Below are 18,827 nucleotides of genomic sequence, written 5' to 3'. Positions count from 1 at the left end.
ACTCTAGCCCCAGGGCTTGAATGCTGCAAGATGTACAACATAGAAAATGGCACTCAGGAATAATGCTTTTCTATATTAAAAACAGTCATCATAAGGAATTTATCATGTAGAGGGTCGGGTTGATATTTGCCACCAAGTCTTTATCACAAGATTAAAACAACTTACAAAATAAGATAAAACATCTCTATGAAGATCTATTTATTCCTGTGCTGTGGTGGGTAGGTTTTTATCTCTTCCCCTGTAGGAAGTATAGAAATAGTCACCCTGCCCATCTCCCTAAGTCCTGGAACTGTTTCTGTGACTAGTGAGTTCATTGGGGTCTCACATACTTTGATTTCTATAAATGGAATTTTCTTTATAAGTTTGGAAAGATGGTGTACTTTTCATGTCTTTTAAAACACAACATGGTAAATTCTCTTATATACTGGAATGACAGTGTAGAAACCAAAATCACCTTTGAAGGCCTAGTTCAAAGCTGCTAAATAATCAAAGGAAGTTACTGTGCATTATGACTTGAATTATAATTATTAGGAACCTAAAACAGTTGTACTTCTCCTGAGTAATTGACTGTTTTGTTATTGTAGCTGTTATTTTAGCCTATAGACACTATGAATAGTGACCAGGTTTCCTTTTCCACATTGGCTCCTACAAACTTAGTAGAATCTAAGTCATGCTCCATCAATAGCAAATATATAAGTCATTATAATATCTTTATCATAACTTTTGGATTGATTTCGGGTCTACTTCTTATTTTTCTTTAATATTCACTCCCACTTTAAATTTATACTTATTTTTTATAACCTTGTAAGCTGCCTTAAATCTTTTCTAGATAGAATAAGATCACCCAGAGTTAACTAGTAGCTAGAAGCTAGATATTGAAAAAAAAATGAAAGAAAGTTGGGCAGAGAATGAGGGAAGGAACTAAGGAAAGAAAGCAGGCAGTCGGGCAATCCGTGCAAGTCTCAGTAACTTAACCTCTCTGAGCCTCAGTTTCAAATCTGTGAATTACTGACCTCCAGAGTAGTTGTGGGGCTCAAAATCATGTTTAGATAGTGAATGTGAACACACTTTGTACATTACAGAGCTCTGTGCAACTTTGTTATGATTATCTTAAAGCCATTATCAATTGAGGGAATTCTCCATTGCCAAGCCCTTGGCCTAATCCTCATTCATCTCTGTCCAGTAGAAGGGACTTTCCTAGGAAGTTTCTGTTCTGAGAACGGGCCCTGGGATCTTCTGAGAGCCTTCCTGCAGCCAGCTGAAAACCAAAATCCTTAGAGCACCGTGGAAGCAATGTCCTCTTTTTAAGGATGTCTCTAAAACCTCCAAGCCTGATAGAGTTCTGTAGCTTAGCTGATCCAGGGACCAGAAAAATCTAGATCATCACCAAGACCTGAAAATAGCTGGCCAGCAAATCCTGTTTACCTCAGTGTCTCAGTATCCCCTGGGAGAGTTGGCAAGAACATCTGCACAAAATTCACCCATAAGGGCCTGTCCACTCCATACACACTCCCATTTAGATTTGGGGACCCCAAGAGTATCCAGTCTCCCACTTAGAAACTTAGAGGATCATCATCTCATTGCTGACTCAGTCCCCAAATTAGAACCTCTTGGCAGGGGCAGTCTTTGTGGAAGGGGGCAGGGGTCAGTGTGGAGACAGCGCTTGGTGATCACTGCTTGGCCACTGTTACCTAATGACCTTGTTGGAAATAGTTCTGCTCTCAGGTGAGTGAAGGCAAAAAGAAAAGCTGGTGACTACAGCCCCAATGGTCCCTTCCTGTCAGAATCTAGTTGTCTTCTCAGAGCAGATTGGTCAGGTGAAAGTCCTTAGGTCCCGTCAGCACCACGGTGTAGGCCAGGCTCCACAGCGTGGCGGGGAGGCGGCAGCACACCTGGAGGGAAGCGTGAGCGCCAAGCTCTCTGTGGGACGCTCGCCCCGCCGACATGAGGGAAAGTGGGCCAGGCCCTGCACCGCGCAGAGCCTCAGTTCTGAAAAATGGAGAATAATAATGAGGATTAAACTATCCAGATAAAAGATCTTAGCACCATGCCAGCCCTTCTCATATCTCACATCATGTTATTCTGGAATGCTCTTCTTTTCCTGGTCTGTGCATTGAGCTTCTGTTCTCCAGCATCCACATGAGAGTCCCCTCTTTCTGGACGGCTTCCCCAATATGCAGCAACAGATCCTCAGCCCAGCAGAATGCACAGTTCTGCCCTTCTTGTCCCCCTGCTGCTACGTACTCTGCACGTTGATTTTAATTATTTTTGTCATAAGATTTATTATTGGATGTTTATATGTATTTCACTACGAAACCAAAAGAAATTCCAATTGATCTTAAAAATAAAATAACATATGGTAGAAAGGTTGTTAATGTTTTTTACAACTTTAAACAGTATTAGAAATTCTATGCTGTGAAATACAAGCAAGACAGCTAAATGCACACTTTTTTAATTGAGGTAGAATTTACATTTATTAAGGTACTCAGATCTTACATGTACTGTTCAATCTGTTTTGAGCAAGACCTAGAACATTTCCATCACACCTGAAAATTCCCTAAGATCCCTTCCCAGTCAGTCCTGACACCCTCACTCCCCTCCACAGAAGCAACAACTGATCTGATTTCTGTCATTGTATATGTAATGTTGCCTACTCTAGAAGTTCCTGTAAGCAAAATCACATAGGATGTACTTCATTGTGTCTGCTTCTTGAGTTCAGCATTCACTTAGTAATGCTTTTGAGAGTCATCCGATTTGTTGCATCTATCAGTAGTCCATTCCTTTCATTGCTCTGCAGTATTCTAGTGTATGAATATACCATCATCCATATGTTCTGTTGATCGGCGTCTGTCGTGTTATATTTTTTATTTTAATTTTTAAATTATCAAACAGTAAAATTGACCTTTTTTCTTTTGACGTACAGATCTATGAATTTTCATACATGTATGGATTTGTGTGACCACCACCACAGTCAGTATGCACAGTCCTATCATCTTGGATAACTCCCTGGTGCTTCCCATTATAGCCCTACTCCTCCCACCCCAAGCCCCGACCACCTCCTATCTGTTTTCCATCACTGTAGTGTCACGCTGCATTTTAATTGCTTATGCATGTCTGCCTTTCCCACTATATTGTCAGCTTCTCAGAGCAAGGACCACATCTTACTCATTTTTCCTCCTCAGGGCTTAGCACAGTACCTGGTACGTAGCAGGTTCTCATTAAATATTTGAAGGATGAATGAATTAATGTCCATGTGGCCACACAAGGAATCCTTCCATAATTCCTAGGAGGGAAAGAGAAGTATAAGGTTAAAGGAAACCAACATTAATTATTCTTTTAAAAAAAATTTCAGGTTCTTTTTTCACAGCAATAATGATTTTATGATTTTAAGAAATTCTAAAGAGTGTTCTCTGGTCATTGCCACTTGAGAGAATATGTTGAGTCACACAAAATGAATGATCTTTTCCTAACAGGAGTTCAGCAAATGTTTATAGTAAAACAATATTATGGCTGGTTAAGTTTGAACTTGAAAATTAAAAGGAAAAATTTAAACATGCTTCTTTGTCTATTACCTATTTCTAAGTGTATTCCAGAAGTCTAAGATTCTCCCCCAGAGTCTTTAATATATTTTTCAGGTATTTTTAGCTCCATAAAGATCCTCTACACTGTAGACAAACTCAGTGTTCACAGTGTTACTTCTGACTGAGGTTTCAGTTTCCATATTTTTCCCTCAACCAGTGTCACCTTTATCTAAAATTTGTTTTACTAAAGTCATTATGACTACAAATGATACTTGGTTCTTATAGCTAGTGTCTTCCCTAGAGCATATTCAGTTCTTTTCAGCTTCCACTTTATTTTTCTTTTTTTCCCTTCAGTGTTTATTACCGTTTCCTTTTGCATTAATCACGGTGCTGAAATGACTGTGTATATATCCTCCTTATCCTCTTAATTTCACCCACCAGGACATTATCTCTTACAAACCTAGCACTTTGCCAGCTCCATGTCACATTTCTTTAAGCAAATAAATTTTCTCCATATGCTTAACATATACCCCTGAGCCCTATAGCCTATTTCCCCTCTTAAACCAGAAATGGGGAAACAGCTGTTCCTCAGTTCCCATAAAGTGTGTCCTGTTTTATAGATCACGCTGGACAGCTCTATTTTGATGTCTGCAATATTACTTGGTCCTTGAAATTGTGAATTTCCTGAACCTGAATTTCCCTTTCACATTTGGGAAAAAAAGATTAATTGTACTAGATGTTTCAGTGCACTATATAAGCTATGAGGTCTTCTCTATAGGTTTGTTTTTGTAGCTACTGAAGAGCTCATTTCTTCCCTATAGGACAACAAACTTTTGAACTGTTAAGACTCATATTATGTGGTCATCTCATTCAGTGTTTCAGCAGATGTTTATCAAATATATCTGGTAGATTATCTGCTACATGCAAAACATACATGGATGAGAGGACACCTGGCCTTCAGGTAGCCCACAGTCCAACAGAGAGGACAGATGCAATGTGAACACCTGAGGTGTAACAACTGCCTAGCAGAGGAGCTGGCAAACTGTGGGCTGTTTTGTATATAAACTCTTGTTGTAACATAACTATACCCACTCATTTACATACTATCAGTGGTTTACGTATTGTACACTGTGTAGTTGTGATAGAGATCATATGGCCAATAAGCATAAAGTATATACTATCTAAGCCTTTAATATTAAAAAATTGTTACCTCCTGGCTTAGAAGAAGGAACACCAAGAAGGTATATGGTCACCGAAGAATAGGCAGTGGAGAACATCGTGGAGGATGCCAGCATTTTAATGTGTGAGTGAGAGAAGAAAGCACATGAAGTGATGAGTTAAAAACCAAACCAGAGTGCTCCAGAAAACAGAGGAGGAGAGAGTGTCAAAAAGTTGAGAGTAGATGTCAGTGACAAATGCCCCCCAGGGCAATCAAGTGAGGTGATGACTATGATGACCATTTTGTGAGAATTTACTTATATGCCAGACTGTGTATTAGGTGATTTAGATTCATTATGTCAGGATTCCATGTAACAACCCTATGAAGTAGGTACTATTAATATCCCCATTTTATAGATAAGGTAACTAAGGCACAAAAAGAGCAAGTAACTTCTCCAACATCATACAACTTATAAATGGCAGAGGTAGGGTTCCAATCTAGGCAACCTGATTCTAGAGAGCCTGTAACTTTAATCCCTATACCAATTTGACAATTAGGGGATCACTGGTGTCCTAAGCAAGAGTAATTTCCGTGGCATGATGGAGGTGGGAGATAACTTCAAATGAACAATAATGATGTTTACCACGGGCCATATACCCTTCTAAGTGTTTTACCCTAATTCATTTAATTCTCTCAACAACCTATTTTATATATGAGGAAACCAAGGCACAGAAAGATGAACTAGCTTGCCCAAAGCGAAACAGCTATTGAGAGATAGAGGTGTGATGTAAACCAGGGCATTCTGGAGGGAAACAGCTTTGGGCCTAACTTAGCCTGATCTACCTCCCCGTATCACTACTGACCCCCATTTTCCTCAGCCCTTTCCCAGTTCTCTCGGAGGTTTTGGCCTAAATCTGGCTTTCCCTTGCTACTCCCTGCAACCTAGTGTGATAGCCATTTAGGAAAATAAAAAAGAGAAAGCTCAATCTGTTTTTTTAAGTAACATTAAAGTGTGATACCAATAGAACACTTAGAGGCAGATCAATGGAACTATACCCTAGCACTTGTATAATTTGTGTTTTGATTAAATGAAAGTGCCATCACAAGACAGGAAGGGAAGAATCATTTGGCAAGATGTTGGGACAATTGATTAGATATTTGAAAAAGTAATAAAGTTAGAGCTTCACTTTATACTAAACAACAAAATCTACTCCATATGGATTTAAGTTAAATTTTTAAAAAAAAAGATTTAATTCTAACAAACTGATAAAAGTATCTACTTTTGGGCAGGGGAGAACTTTTCTAAGCATAATTGCAATGAAAAATATGATACATATGATCTTATTACAATTTAAAACATCTGTAGATCAAAAGTAACTTTAAAAATTAAAAGATAAAAGCAACTTTTAAAATGAACTGTAACATTAAAAGAGTCATACAGATTAATAAGGGAAGCATTAAAACCCTCCTTGAAAAATGAACAAAGGTTTTAAGAACATTCTGTTCACATAAGAAATACACATGGCTAACAGAGTAATATATTTAGTATCATTCATAATCAAATGAATACAAATTAAAATGTTAATACTATTTTTACCTATTAGCAATATTAAAAAGATAATATCCACTGGGGTATGATAAAACAAGCATTTTCATACAGTGTTGATAACTTGTAAATTGACCCAAAACCTTCTGGAAAACAGTTTAGAAGTTGTTAAGACCCTTTAAAAACATGCATACCTTTTTACAATGCAGTTTCCCTTCTGGAAATCCATTCTAAACAGAAATATATAAAATGTTACATATAAAGATGTCTATTATACTAGAGTTACAAAGCCAAATTTTGGAAATAATCTAATAATAGAAGAAAAAGTAAATATAGTGTAGACAAACAATCATTTGTTTTATAGCCATTAAAAATGTTTTTTAAGACTAAGGACATGGAGAAATGCTCATGGTACAATATTAACGGATAAAGTATTTGCATATGATATATAATTCCAGATATGTAAAGTTATGTATATATGTGTAAATACATACATATACTCATACATACACCGAGACAGAACAAAAGATGGAAGTAAATACGTCAAAATTATAATGTGGATGTCTTTTATAGTAGGACCAAATTTTTTTTCTTTTTACTTTTCTATATTTTTTGAAATCTCCACAATTAGCATATATTATTTTTATATCAGGGAAAAGGGTAAAAATGGACTTTTAAAAATGGTGACCCCATCAAATTGGTGGTATAGTACTTACAAATCAAGTCGTATTTTAGTCTCTGTTCATTCACTCCATTAGACTTACATCTCAGCTTTATCCCACCCCATCATGTAAGACCTCAGAGTTGTGCTTCTTGAGGATCATTCCAAACACAGTCTTCTCTGTATACTTTCCATATAGTTGGTAATTAGCTAATAGGCTAATATCCTAGTTTATAAATAGGAAACTTTAAGGATGTAGCAATGAAGTACCTTGTCCTAAACTATGCAAAAAAGCCATTTAGGAAAAGGCTTTTTCCGTTGAGAAGCTAGGTAAGAAAATTAAGCTTTCTCAAGCAGGGCAGGTGAACATTACACCTACCTTTAACGATTTATAAGATGTACATTAGGGGAATACATTAAGTAATCTAAATAGGTAGTTGAAGTCTGTGAAAGCCAAAGGGCAGGCAGTCTTAACAGAAATAGTGTGTTTTTCCATTGTAATATTTCTCTTCCTTGGCACTGCACTTTATAACGAGGGTGAGTGGGTAGCAGGTCTAGCTGTAGCCTCATAGGCTTTTTTCTTGTGAAATTGCTGTTCGGGGGGGAAATTATGTAACTCACATGCTCACATAATGGGCCATGTTCACCTATATTTTTTTAAATGTTACCCTATCCCTCTGTACTTCAGCATTCCACGTCACTCTGGAAATTTTGACACGTTCAGGGTATGTGACATTCTTAATAGCAATTGGCCTGAACCAGAAGAGCAACATAAATCACAGCTGCATGACTTCATCAATCTACAATGGAGAAAACTGTGGCATGAAAGGATTTGCCCAAGATCACAACAGTTTCAGCTAAAATTTAGGGTTTCTAGGACCTCCTCCATCCCTCCTCTGTATTGGCACTTCCCAAAATAAGTACCCAGAGCACTGTTCTGTTAACAGGTGTTCTGCTAAGAGGGGTTCTAGGATCAAATAAGCCTGAGGATGGCCTCATCTCCATTTCTTCACTTGGAGTAGTAATCCATATTAATATGGTAAAGAAGCCCCGCAATAAGACAGACCCTAACACAAAGGGGATTTAGGGACAATAAGCATAAACCAGGACTAGCCTAGGCAAACCAGGATAGGTGTTCTCCCTAGCTAAAATATAGAATGGGAGACGTGGTGGAGAGTTACTGACAGATATCTGAACTAACTGGTTTTGGGTTTTTTGGAGGAGGGAGCCAGCCTGCCACAGGCAACAGCTTCTGCCCAATTAGATGAGTGTTAGTCAAATATAATATACAGTATTATATTATACTGAGCTATACCCATAAAACCCCATGAATTCTAATACCCTGCTTAGAGACCAGTACCACCAGAGAGCTACTGAATGTACTTTCCAAGTTTGAGGGGCAACGTTACTTAGTGGTTCCCAGCAGACTTGAAATCAAGACTGCCTAGGTCCAAATCCTAGTTCTCTCATTCATTAACCTTGGGCAGGTGCTTCAGTTTCTACCACTGTAAAACAGACTATAACAACACTACCCATCTCATAAGATTGATCTGGGAGTTAAATGAGTAGTTATGTAGAGCATTTAGAATAGCATCTTGCATAAAGTGAGGACTATGAGTTATTGTCATTATTATTGGTTTCTATTCCAAGAATGGAGAATTTAAACAGCAGTGCTTCCAAGTGTACGAAGTGCTCATCTGGTAAATATAACAAATATATTAAGGCCCAAAATGCCACTGCCAGCATCCATAGCTCTATTCATTTAATTCCACCAAAGTTAGCCAGAAAAGACTGAATTGAAATTATTCATAGCCTGAAAACTTCCCCCAATTATGTAAATGTTCCAACATTTAAAACAAACTAGAAAAGAAGAAGAGTGGAGTTTCAACTAAAACTCAGGACTGAAATTGAGGTCATGTCACTTCAGCTGACTTAATTTTTTTCTTTAAGCTAAAAAGAAAAAAACAAAAGAAAAGAATACCTTATTGCAGGATGGACAGCAAGTAGCTGTTTTGCCTGCCAAGCTGTCCCCAGGTATCTGGATGACCACTGCATTGTTGTAACTTAAAGGGAAGGCAGGTCCTGCGGCACCTGACTTCTGGCATTCAGGGCCCTTTCCACAGCCCCTGTGCCAGACATGCATGTGGGTGTTCACACGAGAGGACAGGCTCCTGTGGCCCTGGTGCTCGTCTTTGATGTGGGCTAGTGGTTCTTGAGGACCCTTTCCTGTGTGCATTTTTAACAATAAATAAATATAACATTATTAACCTGGAGCAAACTTTTAGAAGATAACCTGTAAGAATTAGTTCTGCTGATTTGTAGCTGGCAACAGAAATTTTGTAGCATTTAACTGTCCCACAAAAAGAAGGTGAAGCATTTTCCTTCAGTCATGCATTTTTCAGGTGATCTTGTTGGTCTTAGTATTTTACCTTCTGTCAGAGTGTCAGGACCCATAAAGTGACCGCTGTTTGGTGTCTTGCCATCCTATTCCAAATTGTCTAACTTTAATGTTTTCTGTGGGAACTGACAACATATTTGATAAGCAAACTCCAGATCCATTGCCAGCGACATCCTCAGCTATGAAAATAGGAGCATTATTGGAATGTATATCAGGCTGTAGCCTTGTCACTACAAATAGCAAAATGAAAGGGGGAAAGGGATCACCTACTCCCCATTTCAGTTCAGAGTGACAAGAAAACTTCCGATAGAGACAGCCAACTCACAGAGACTTGTATCCAGAATCACTTGTTTTATCAAATCTTTTGGAGGAAGGGAGAAGAAGAGATCTGAAGGCACTAGGGAGATGGAGAAGGTAGTATTTTGCTTTATAAAAGAGAGTAAAAAAGCCAAAAGAAAAAGTTGATAGGTAGGAAAAACTAAACACACACAATTAGGGTGGCACTAACATAAAGCCTGACATACCACCACAGGCCTGCAGAAGACTGTGTGTGGTCCAGTGTCCCAGCACGTGCGCCCGAGGGCCAGTCCAGCCTTCCTGAGCTCCACCAAGCGGCACCCTCAAAACAACCAGATGCCCTGCAGTGGGCGTGACAGACCTGACCCTGGGTTTGCTGCTCCTGCGGCCCTCTCCTCCACTGAATTCTTCATTTTCACATAGGCCCTGTCTCCTTTTCTCCCCATTTTCCTTTCTCAGTGAAAGTTGCAACTGCTTGCTATATTGCCCTAAGAAAGTCTTGTTTCTGCTTTGGAATGTCTTAACATAGAGGGTAAAGCTTGAACTGAATTTTGGAGGACAGGGGTAAGATTTTTATAGAAAAGGAGAGACAACAAGGATAAAGTGAGAACAGGCATTCTGAACAATTAGAGTAAATGAGAGATACACTTACAGACAGTATGATTCTTTTTTGAGTTTTTTTGTTTGTTTGTTTTATTTCAGCTCATCATGGGGGTAAAAGCTCAGGTTACATACATTGTCCATGTCCCGCCCATCCCCCTGAGTCAGAGCCTCAAGCCTGTCCATTCCCCAGACAGTGCGCCTGGCACTCACCATGTAGTCATACCTCCATCCCCTCCCCCCACCTCCCACCTCCCCGAGTCAGCACCTTCAAGCATGACCATTCCCCAGACGGTGCGCAATGCACTCATCATGTAGGCATACACCCATCCCCTCCCCCCACCCCCTGTCTCAGTCTGATATCCAGTTGGTATCCTTCCCCGATGTGCATTTATCCCTGATCCCTGAGTATGATTCTTTTGTGGTGTGGCCAAATACATTGTAAACTCTTCTTTTTTAATCATAGCATATCTCTAGAAATTATTTTGAAAAGTGTACAGAAGCAATAAAAGTGGACCCCCCTTCACTACACAACCTCTGTTAGTATAGATGGAGTCAGAATTCAGAGCCCCTTCCTTGATGAGGCTTCTCACTGCCTTTCCCGTCCCTTCCCTGCCCTGTGATCTGTATTGCTCGTGTGGCCTTAAGGCCTTCAGAGTTCAGTCTCAGGGTCCTGTTCTTTGGATGTGGGAATTGTATTCTTTCTCAGTGATCCCACTCTCAGTGGGAGTCTCTTAATGAGCTGGGAACATGGTTCTTGAAGAGTAGTTCCCGGCCCTGGTTCTCGTGGCCAAAGAAAACATTCGGGTTTCTCGGGATGAGTAATTTTAGCAAAACACTTTAGACTGTTGAAGTACAGCTGTGTATCCAGCATTACTTTTCAGTGTGTGTAGTGTAGCTTTCCCAGAGAACAGCTGACCACCTCTAGAAATATGGAAGAACCACCCCCCCAAAGTGAAACTGAACTAAATTGAACAAGATAGATTGTTTAAAATAGTCACAACCTAATGATGAAAGGAACAATTCAACAGGAAGCCATAACAATTCTAAACTTGCATGCACCTAATTTACTTATGAAATATGTAAATAAAAATTGGTAGAATTACTAGAAAATATGGGCAAATTCAGAATCAGAGGGGGAGATGTTAATACACACCTCAGTGATTGATAGATAAAACATAATTCAGAAACATGTAACAGATTTGAAAAACATAAAAAGTTTATCTATGATCATCTACAGAAATCTGTACCTAACAATTAGAAACTATATATTCCTTAAAAAAAAATTAAAACATTTTTAAAAATCAATTATGGGCTGGCAAATGATGGCCCGTGATTTATATACAACTATTTCAGAGGATTTAAACAAGATAAGATGTTTCCCAGATCTTTTATGAAAGTAATATAACCTTAATACCTAAACCAGACAAGGAAAGTACTAGAAAGGAACATTATATGAATCTGACTTTTGAACATTGATGAAAAAAATCTACGAGAAAGAAATATGTCATGACCAGTTTGGGTTTACCCTAGGAATAATTAGAATGGTTTAACATTAGAAAACCTATTTTTACAGTTCACCACATTAACAGATTATAAGAGAAAACCCACATAATCGTCTCAATAAATGCAAAAACAAAAAGCATTGCATTACATTTAACATTTATTCATGATTTAAAAATAAAGGCAACAGATAGCAAAAGAATAAAAGAATAGAAGAAAACTTCATTAAGCTGTAAGCAACATCTTTTGATGCAAGGATAGTGTGGGGGTTAAGATTATGAACTCTGGGATTAGAATATCTGGTGTTCAAATATTAGCTGTGCCAATTATTAGTTGTATGATATTAGGCAAGTATTACAAATTGATGAAAGTTGGCTTCTAGCATTATTTTTTTAAATCAGGTTTCTTGAGGAATAATTACAATAGTAAAATTAACTTTTTTACTAAAAGATATGTTTTACATAGAGAATTAATATCAGAGAAAGTAGACTTCAGAGCAAAGAAAATCATCAGAGAACAAGAGGGACATTATACAATGACAACAGGGTAAATCTATTAAGAAGACAGAGCAAATCCTAAATGTGTATGTACCAAGTAATAGAGCTATAAAATATGGGCTGCAAAAACTGACTGAAATGAAAGGAGAAATACATAACTTTAAATCCTTTCTCAAAAATTGAGAAAATGGCTAGACAGAAAATCAGTAAACATATAAAAGAACTGAATCACACCATCAAGCAAAGGATCTTATCAAAATTTGTAGAACACTCCAATCAACAACAGCAGAATACATATTTTTTCCAAATGTCATGGTACATATACCAAGATAGATCACATTCTAGGCCATAAAGCATCAACAAATTTAAAAGGAATTTTTAAAAGCTCTGTGAATTTTAATTAATGCATAAAATTGTGTAGCCACCATCACAATCCATATAGAACATTTCCATCACTCCAAGAAGTCCTTCACCTCCAGTCCCTGGTTAACTACTGATCTATAGCTTTGCCCTTTCCATAATGTTAAATAAATGAAATCATACGTTAATGTAACCTCTTGAGTCTGGCCTCTTTTGCTTAGCATCATGCTTTTGAAATTCTTCACTGTTGTTATGTGTTTCAATAGTTTGCTTTATTCTTTTCTTAACTATGAGAACTAATAAGAGAGGAGCAAAGTTGTTACCCAGGGCAGATCTAGGTTTTTTTTGAGGCCTGAAACTTATATAATTTGGTGGGCCCTCTCTTAGAAAAAGAATGCAAAATTACTAATACAAAATAGTTATGAAAGAAGCTATTAATCTTTTAAATAAGAAAAGAAATAAAAACAGCTATAAACACAGGAAGTCTGAAAATTATTATTTTACTCACCCCCCAATCAAATAAGAAAAAAAAAATATGGTTTCTTTGCAATTATACATACAATGGACCATCTACTGTATGTATTCCTATAGGAGAGACCTTCCATTTTGAATAGACCAAAATGAGAACCTAATTCTCTGCTCACAGTTTTATATTTTTGATGACTGGAAGAATTTTCCCTGACTACTTTCAGGTTTCATACATTCCAAACTTGGTTTCCCCCTCACTTCCCATGTCATTCTAGACACAGGCGCTACAGGCACATTCATGTCATCATCTATACCCTCTAGCCCTACCCACTTTGTGTCAGAATGTCTAGTGAATTAGCACAGGGTGGTAGGAGTATTTTTGGCAGCATTCCAGCTTTAGAACAGCTAGCAAAAATCTATAGACAGATGTGATTGCAAACTACATAAATATCCCATTAAGCTCAAACTAAATGTATGTACAACCAGCTTACTCTAACTGGACCCCCAAAATGCTCCCAGAATGTGACAGAGGAGAATTCAGAGTGGAAACAGACCATGGTCTTAACATGCTGTGGTTAAATCTTTCTTTTGCAATTTTTTAAAGAACAATTGTATAATCCCTTTGCCAGGGTCTCTCCCTCCCCTAGAAGGGGTTTTTGCAGGCAAGTACCTGGAATTTTAAGGAAAATCCTGGGAAATTGGACTTCAGGTACTTCTCATAAAGAGGATGAAGGTGGGGATTGAGAGAGAGAAGATGTGCAGCCTTCTGTTTTCACTTGATGTTGTTGCCATGAGTTGAAAAAGGACAGTGTACTTGACTCCCCTTTTGGAAGAATTTAACCAATCCCATCTGGCAGTGTCTGTTTTTAAGTAGAGTCTTCAGGGAGTTAGGGAAGAGACAGCGCTATCTTTATGACTCCACTTCATGGGCTGAATCGGCCACTGGGACTAAGTGGCACTGGCCCAGCTTAACCTCCTCAGATCCCGCGGTCCTAGAGGAACCTGGGTCCTGGAGCCAGGCTGGCTAAGTTGGATCCCCATGCTTCTCTTTCAATATTCTCTTAATGAAAATCACAGAGCTAACATCCTTACTTCAGAAAAGCAGTTTTCACCTTGGGACCAAAAAACATCGCAGTGTAAGGAAACAACTAATTTATTCAACCTCCAGTGATATGAGATGATCTCATTTTCTATGTTAAAAGGTTTCAGATGAAATAATTTTTTGGAACAAGAAATAACTCAGATTTAGAGCATTTGATTAAGAAGGTATTTTAAGTATTTCTCATGGGTTTTTGGTGTGTAAGAGTCACATACCTTTAAAAAATATGTTACAGTTGGCCTTCTGTATCTGTGGGTTCCACATCTGTTGATTCAACCAACTGGGGATTGAAAATACTTTTTAAACTACTGAGTATTTCAGACTTGTTATTTTTCCCTAAACAATATAGTGTAACAACTATTTACATAGCATTTACATTGTTGTTAGGTATTGTAAGTACTCTAGAGATGATTTAAAGTATACAGGAGGCTATGCATAGGTTATATACCAATACTATGTCATTTTATACCAGAGACTTGAGCATCTCTGGATTTTGGCATGTGAAGGAGGTCCTGGAACCAATCCCCCATGCATATCGAGGGACGAATGTTTTTATTTTCAACTAGACTGCTTAAATATAGACTGTGTTCTTCAGTTAGCAAATTTTAGGGAATGGAGGAATACAGAGTTTAGAATTTTTCTCTCTGGGAGGCCAAGGCGGGAGGATCACTTGCGCTCAGGTCTGCACCAGCCTGACCAAGAGCGAGACCTCGTCTCTACTAGAAAAAATTAGTTCGGTGTGGTGGCATGTGCCTGTAAGTCCCAGCTACTCGGGAGGCTGAAGCAGGAGGATCACTTGAGCCCAGGAGTTTGAGGTTGCTGTGAGCTAGGCTGACGCCATGGCACTTTAGCCCAGGCAACAGAGCGTGACTCTATCTCAACAAAAAAAGAATTTTTTTTCTAAGATCATTACTTGATTTTTAAACATTAATGGGATTGATCTTGGCATTTATTTATTTGTAGGTCCTTTTTATTTTAATGTGATTTTTTAAAGCTAATAAAATGATATGAGGAAGTTTGTATAAGGGATTTAATGTTTTACATAAAGAATATATATTATTTTATAATGAAAATGTAAATAAAGCAATAAGTATGGGCATGCTGTTTACTGTCAATCAACACTAGACCAAGTACTTTGGGTACTTACAGATACTCTCAGGGAGTTTCTGGTTCAGATGGAGAGAAAGCCTAGCATTTATGCAATACCAGCACATGCGAGGCAGGGTAAAATTATGTGCTAATTTACAAGGTGCAAGAACCTATAGTATGGAACAACACGCAGAGGCAACATGAAGAAGGAGAGCTGTGTAGTTAGCCAAGATTTTCCTGAAGGATCCCAGATGAACATGGGTTAGAGAATATTAAGTGAAAACAGGCCCCACTGATAGAAGCCAACATAAGAATTTTCACAGGATTAAAGGTAGCCTTTAGAGTCCTTGGGATTTTTTTATGTAAATAATCATGTCATCTGCAAGTGGAGGCAGTTAGATTTTTCCCTTCCTGATGGATATGCCTTTTATTTCCTCTTCTTGCCATATTGCACTGGTTAAAAGTTCTAGCACTGTGTTGAATAAGACTGGTGAGAGCTGACATCTCTGCCTTGTATTAACTATAATGTTTGCTATAAGTTTTTGTACCTACTATTTATCAATTTCAATTCCTTCTAAATTTGTTGATGCTTTATGGCCTAGAATGTGATCTATCTTGGTATATGTACCATGACATTTGGAAAAAACATGTATTCTACTGTTGTTGATTAGAGTGTTCTACAAATTTTGATAAGATCCTTTGCTTGGTGGTGTGATTCAATTCTTTTATATCTTTACTGATTTTCTGTCTAGCCATTTTCTCAATTTTTGAGAAAGGATTTAAAGTTATGTATTTCTCCTCTCGTTTCAGTCAGTTTTTGCAGCCCATATTTTATAGCTCTATTACTTGGTACATACACATTTAGGATTTGCTATGTCTTCTTAATAGATTTACCCTGTTGTCATTGTATAATGTCCCTCTTGTTCTCTGATGATTTTCTTTGCTCTGAAGTCTACTTTCTCTGATATTAATATAGCCACTCCTGCTTTCCTTTGACCAACATTTGCACCTCTTTGCTTTCAGTTTTCTTATATAATTATATTTGAAGTAGGTTTCTTATATACAGCATATAATTAGGTCATATTTTTAATCCATTCTGTCAATCTCTGTCTTTAAATTTGTATGTTTATACCATTTACATTTAATGTATTAATTGATATGTTGGAGGTTAAATCTGCCATTTTTTGGTTTGTTCATTGTTTTTCATATCTCTGTTTTATTTTTCTTGCCTTCTTGTGGGTTACTTGAACATTTTTTAAAATCCTACTTTATCTTAGTGCTTTTGAGTGTATCTCTTTGTATAGCTTCACCTCTCTAAACAGCAGTTTTCTTATCTGAAAATGGAGAGTTTTATATCTATAAAATCTGTGGTTATATTGCAAAAATTAAATAAGATGATGTATATGAAGCCCAGTTTTAAACATGTAGTAAATGCAATGGTAGTTATGACCACTAATTATCATCATCAGATGTTTTTTTGTCACTGTAAACTCTTAATTTTTTAAAGGCTGTAAAAAGTCCTGTTGTAGTAATGTTCCATAATTAAACATTCCCTAATGTAAGACATCTAGGTAATCTTCACTTTTCAATTTTATAAATAAGATAGGTTTCTTGGTGCTTAAATCTGTCTTCATTGTGGATCATTTCCTTACATTCAGCTTCTTAGAGGTAGAATTACAAAGTTAAGAGACAGCACCTTCTAAAAAGGTTCTCCACTAGCAATGGGAGAAAGAGAAAGGGAGACTTTTCTAATTTTCGAACTTTATATTTCCTAGAAGCATCAGAAGGTGGAGGAGAAGACACAGAAGTTATGCAGCAGGAAACAGTTCCAGTTCCTGCACCAGCAAAGAAAACTAAACAGGTAGTAGTCACTGTGGGAAAGTCACAGCTGTTGGATTCTGAAACCAGCTTCTTCCACCCCTCTACAGCATTTCCGGAGTGCTAGTATCAGTTGTTTGTGGGATTTGAGAGAAGCTTTTACCTTTTCTGCCTCTGAAAGGGCCATGCTTCCTTAATTATGAACGAGCAAGGTCTGTTTTAGCCCTAATTTTTTTAACTATATATATGTATTTCACAGTAATGATATCTTAGATTTTTATATCACATTTTCACCAAAGATCCAGCCTTATTCTTTTGGGTCCAGTTCCTAAAAGGAGACAAATAGCATAAAGATACAGAAGATTGCTCTGCACACAAATGCATGATTACAGTACCATGCCATGCTGCCAGCAGGCTCCTAGGACCTTATTTCTGCCCAGCCTTATGGTCTGTCATATGCATTATCAGGGGATTTACTGCCTTTGTATTACCACAAGTGGATATTTGGATAAACTTTGCTTCCTGGATCTGTGACCTTTTATTGTCTTTTTAATCTTCCTACTGACTTTTGAAATGCCACTCACATCCATTTGTAGCTATTTCCCATTATATGTTGAAATATATTTTGTCTTTTTTATTTTGTTCATTATTTTTTCTTTGGGGGAAGAAGACTGAAGAAAGATAAACATACATACATTATATACATTTACTATATAATCTTGATTTTTTTTCTCCAGCCATTAAATATTTTGTTCAAAGGCCCTATACCAGTTTTAATTTTAACTATTCTTTCAAAAACCTATAGATTAACATATCCTTAGCTTTTCAATTTATTCCCTCAAATTGGGGTTTAATTTTACCTTAACTTATCCCACTGACCACACCCATAGTCAGACCTTCTCTGACTTTTGCCTCTAATCAGTGCCTACTTGCAGAACTTATTTCCAAATACTCTTCTTTGTACCCCATTGGCTTTCTTTTTTCTTACTTTCTCCCTTGATTTTCTACTTGCTTGCTCCTCAATCTTTCTGGACCCATTAGTAAAAGAATAAACTTGAATAAGTGAATTTACCCAAGCCTGTATCATTACTTCTTCTTATTGGTGGAACTCTCAGCATTGCTACCTTTCTGCCTGTTCTATAGCTTGGCTTTTCTCTTCCCACAATCATCAAATTAGATAAATGGAAGGTAGCTATAGAAAGAAAAGGAAAAATGAGAGAGGAGAAAGGACTTTCCTCAGTTCTGTGAGCATTCACCTATCTTTCTGCCCAGATTTCAACAATAATGAAGAGCTTTCACTGAGCAGTTACCACAGGCTTTGCACAAAGCACGCCGTGACTCACATAATGCTCACAGCCTCCCTCGGAGGGGGGTGGGGCCCCATGTTACAAGGAACCTGAGGCTCAGAGAGACAGGTTCCAGGAGTCAGGCCTCCCTGGCTGTCTGTAAGCCAGACACTGAGGATGCTGCTGCTTGGGCTTCCCTTTTTGCCTGTCTTTTCTCTTTCAACTTTGGAAAATTGGATTGACCATATTCTCATGTGCTTTCTTGGTCACATGTCACTGCCGCTTTTCTGCTGAACAACAAAAAATTACAAAAGCTTGAGATTTACTGGCCATTTTAATCACCTTTCTCTTACTCTAATTTCTTTCACTACTAAATTACTTTGAAGAGTCCAAGTCCTAGGTAGACCAAATGCCCTAATCCCATTCTCCAACCCTAGCCTCAGTTCCCAGGCCAGAGAATTATTCTCTGTCTCTTTACATGGGAGTCTGTCTGTGCCCCTCTGCCTCATGTGAGGATTTGTCCTT

The 18,827-nt window shown here is 37.8% G+C and overlaps 1 protein-coding gene across 2 annotated transcripts in view; it reads left to right on the top strand.

Annotated features, from left to right (window-relative positions):
- The window catches only part of CMSS1 (cms1 ribosomal small subunit homolog), a 344,697-nt gene that overhangs the window by 299,265 nt on the left and 26,605 nt on the right, over positions 1 to 18,827 (top strand). Inside the window, exon 2 of one of the 2 annotated variants that reach the window (XM_045540408.1) lies at positions 16,974 to 17,059. In XM_045540408.1, coding sequence (XP_045396364.1) covers positions 16,974 to 17,059 — 86 coding nt within the window. The remainder of the gene's footprint in view (positions 1 to 16,973; positions 17,060 to 18,827) is intronic. The other variant, XM_045540409.1, reaches the window with a different exon arrangement.

Source organism: Lemur catta, chromosome 1, assembly GCF_020740605.2.
Source record: "Lemur catta isolate mLemCat1 chromosome 1, mLemCat1.pri, whole genome shotgun sequence".
Classification (NCBI taxonomy): domain Eukaryota; kingdom Metazoa; phylum Chordata; class Mammalia; order Primates; family Lemuridae; genus Lemur; species Lemur catta.
This window is presented reverse-complemented; position numbering and strand designations above follow the sequence as displayed.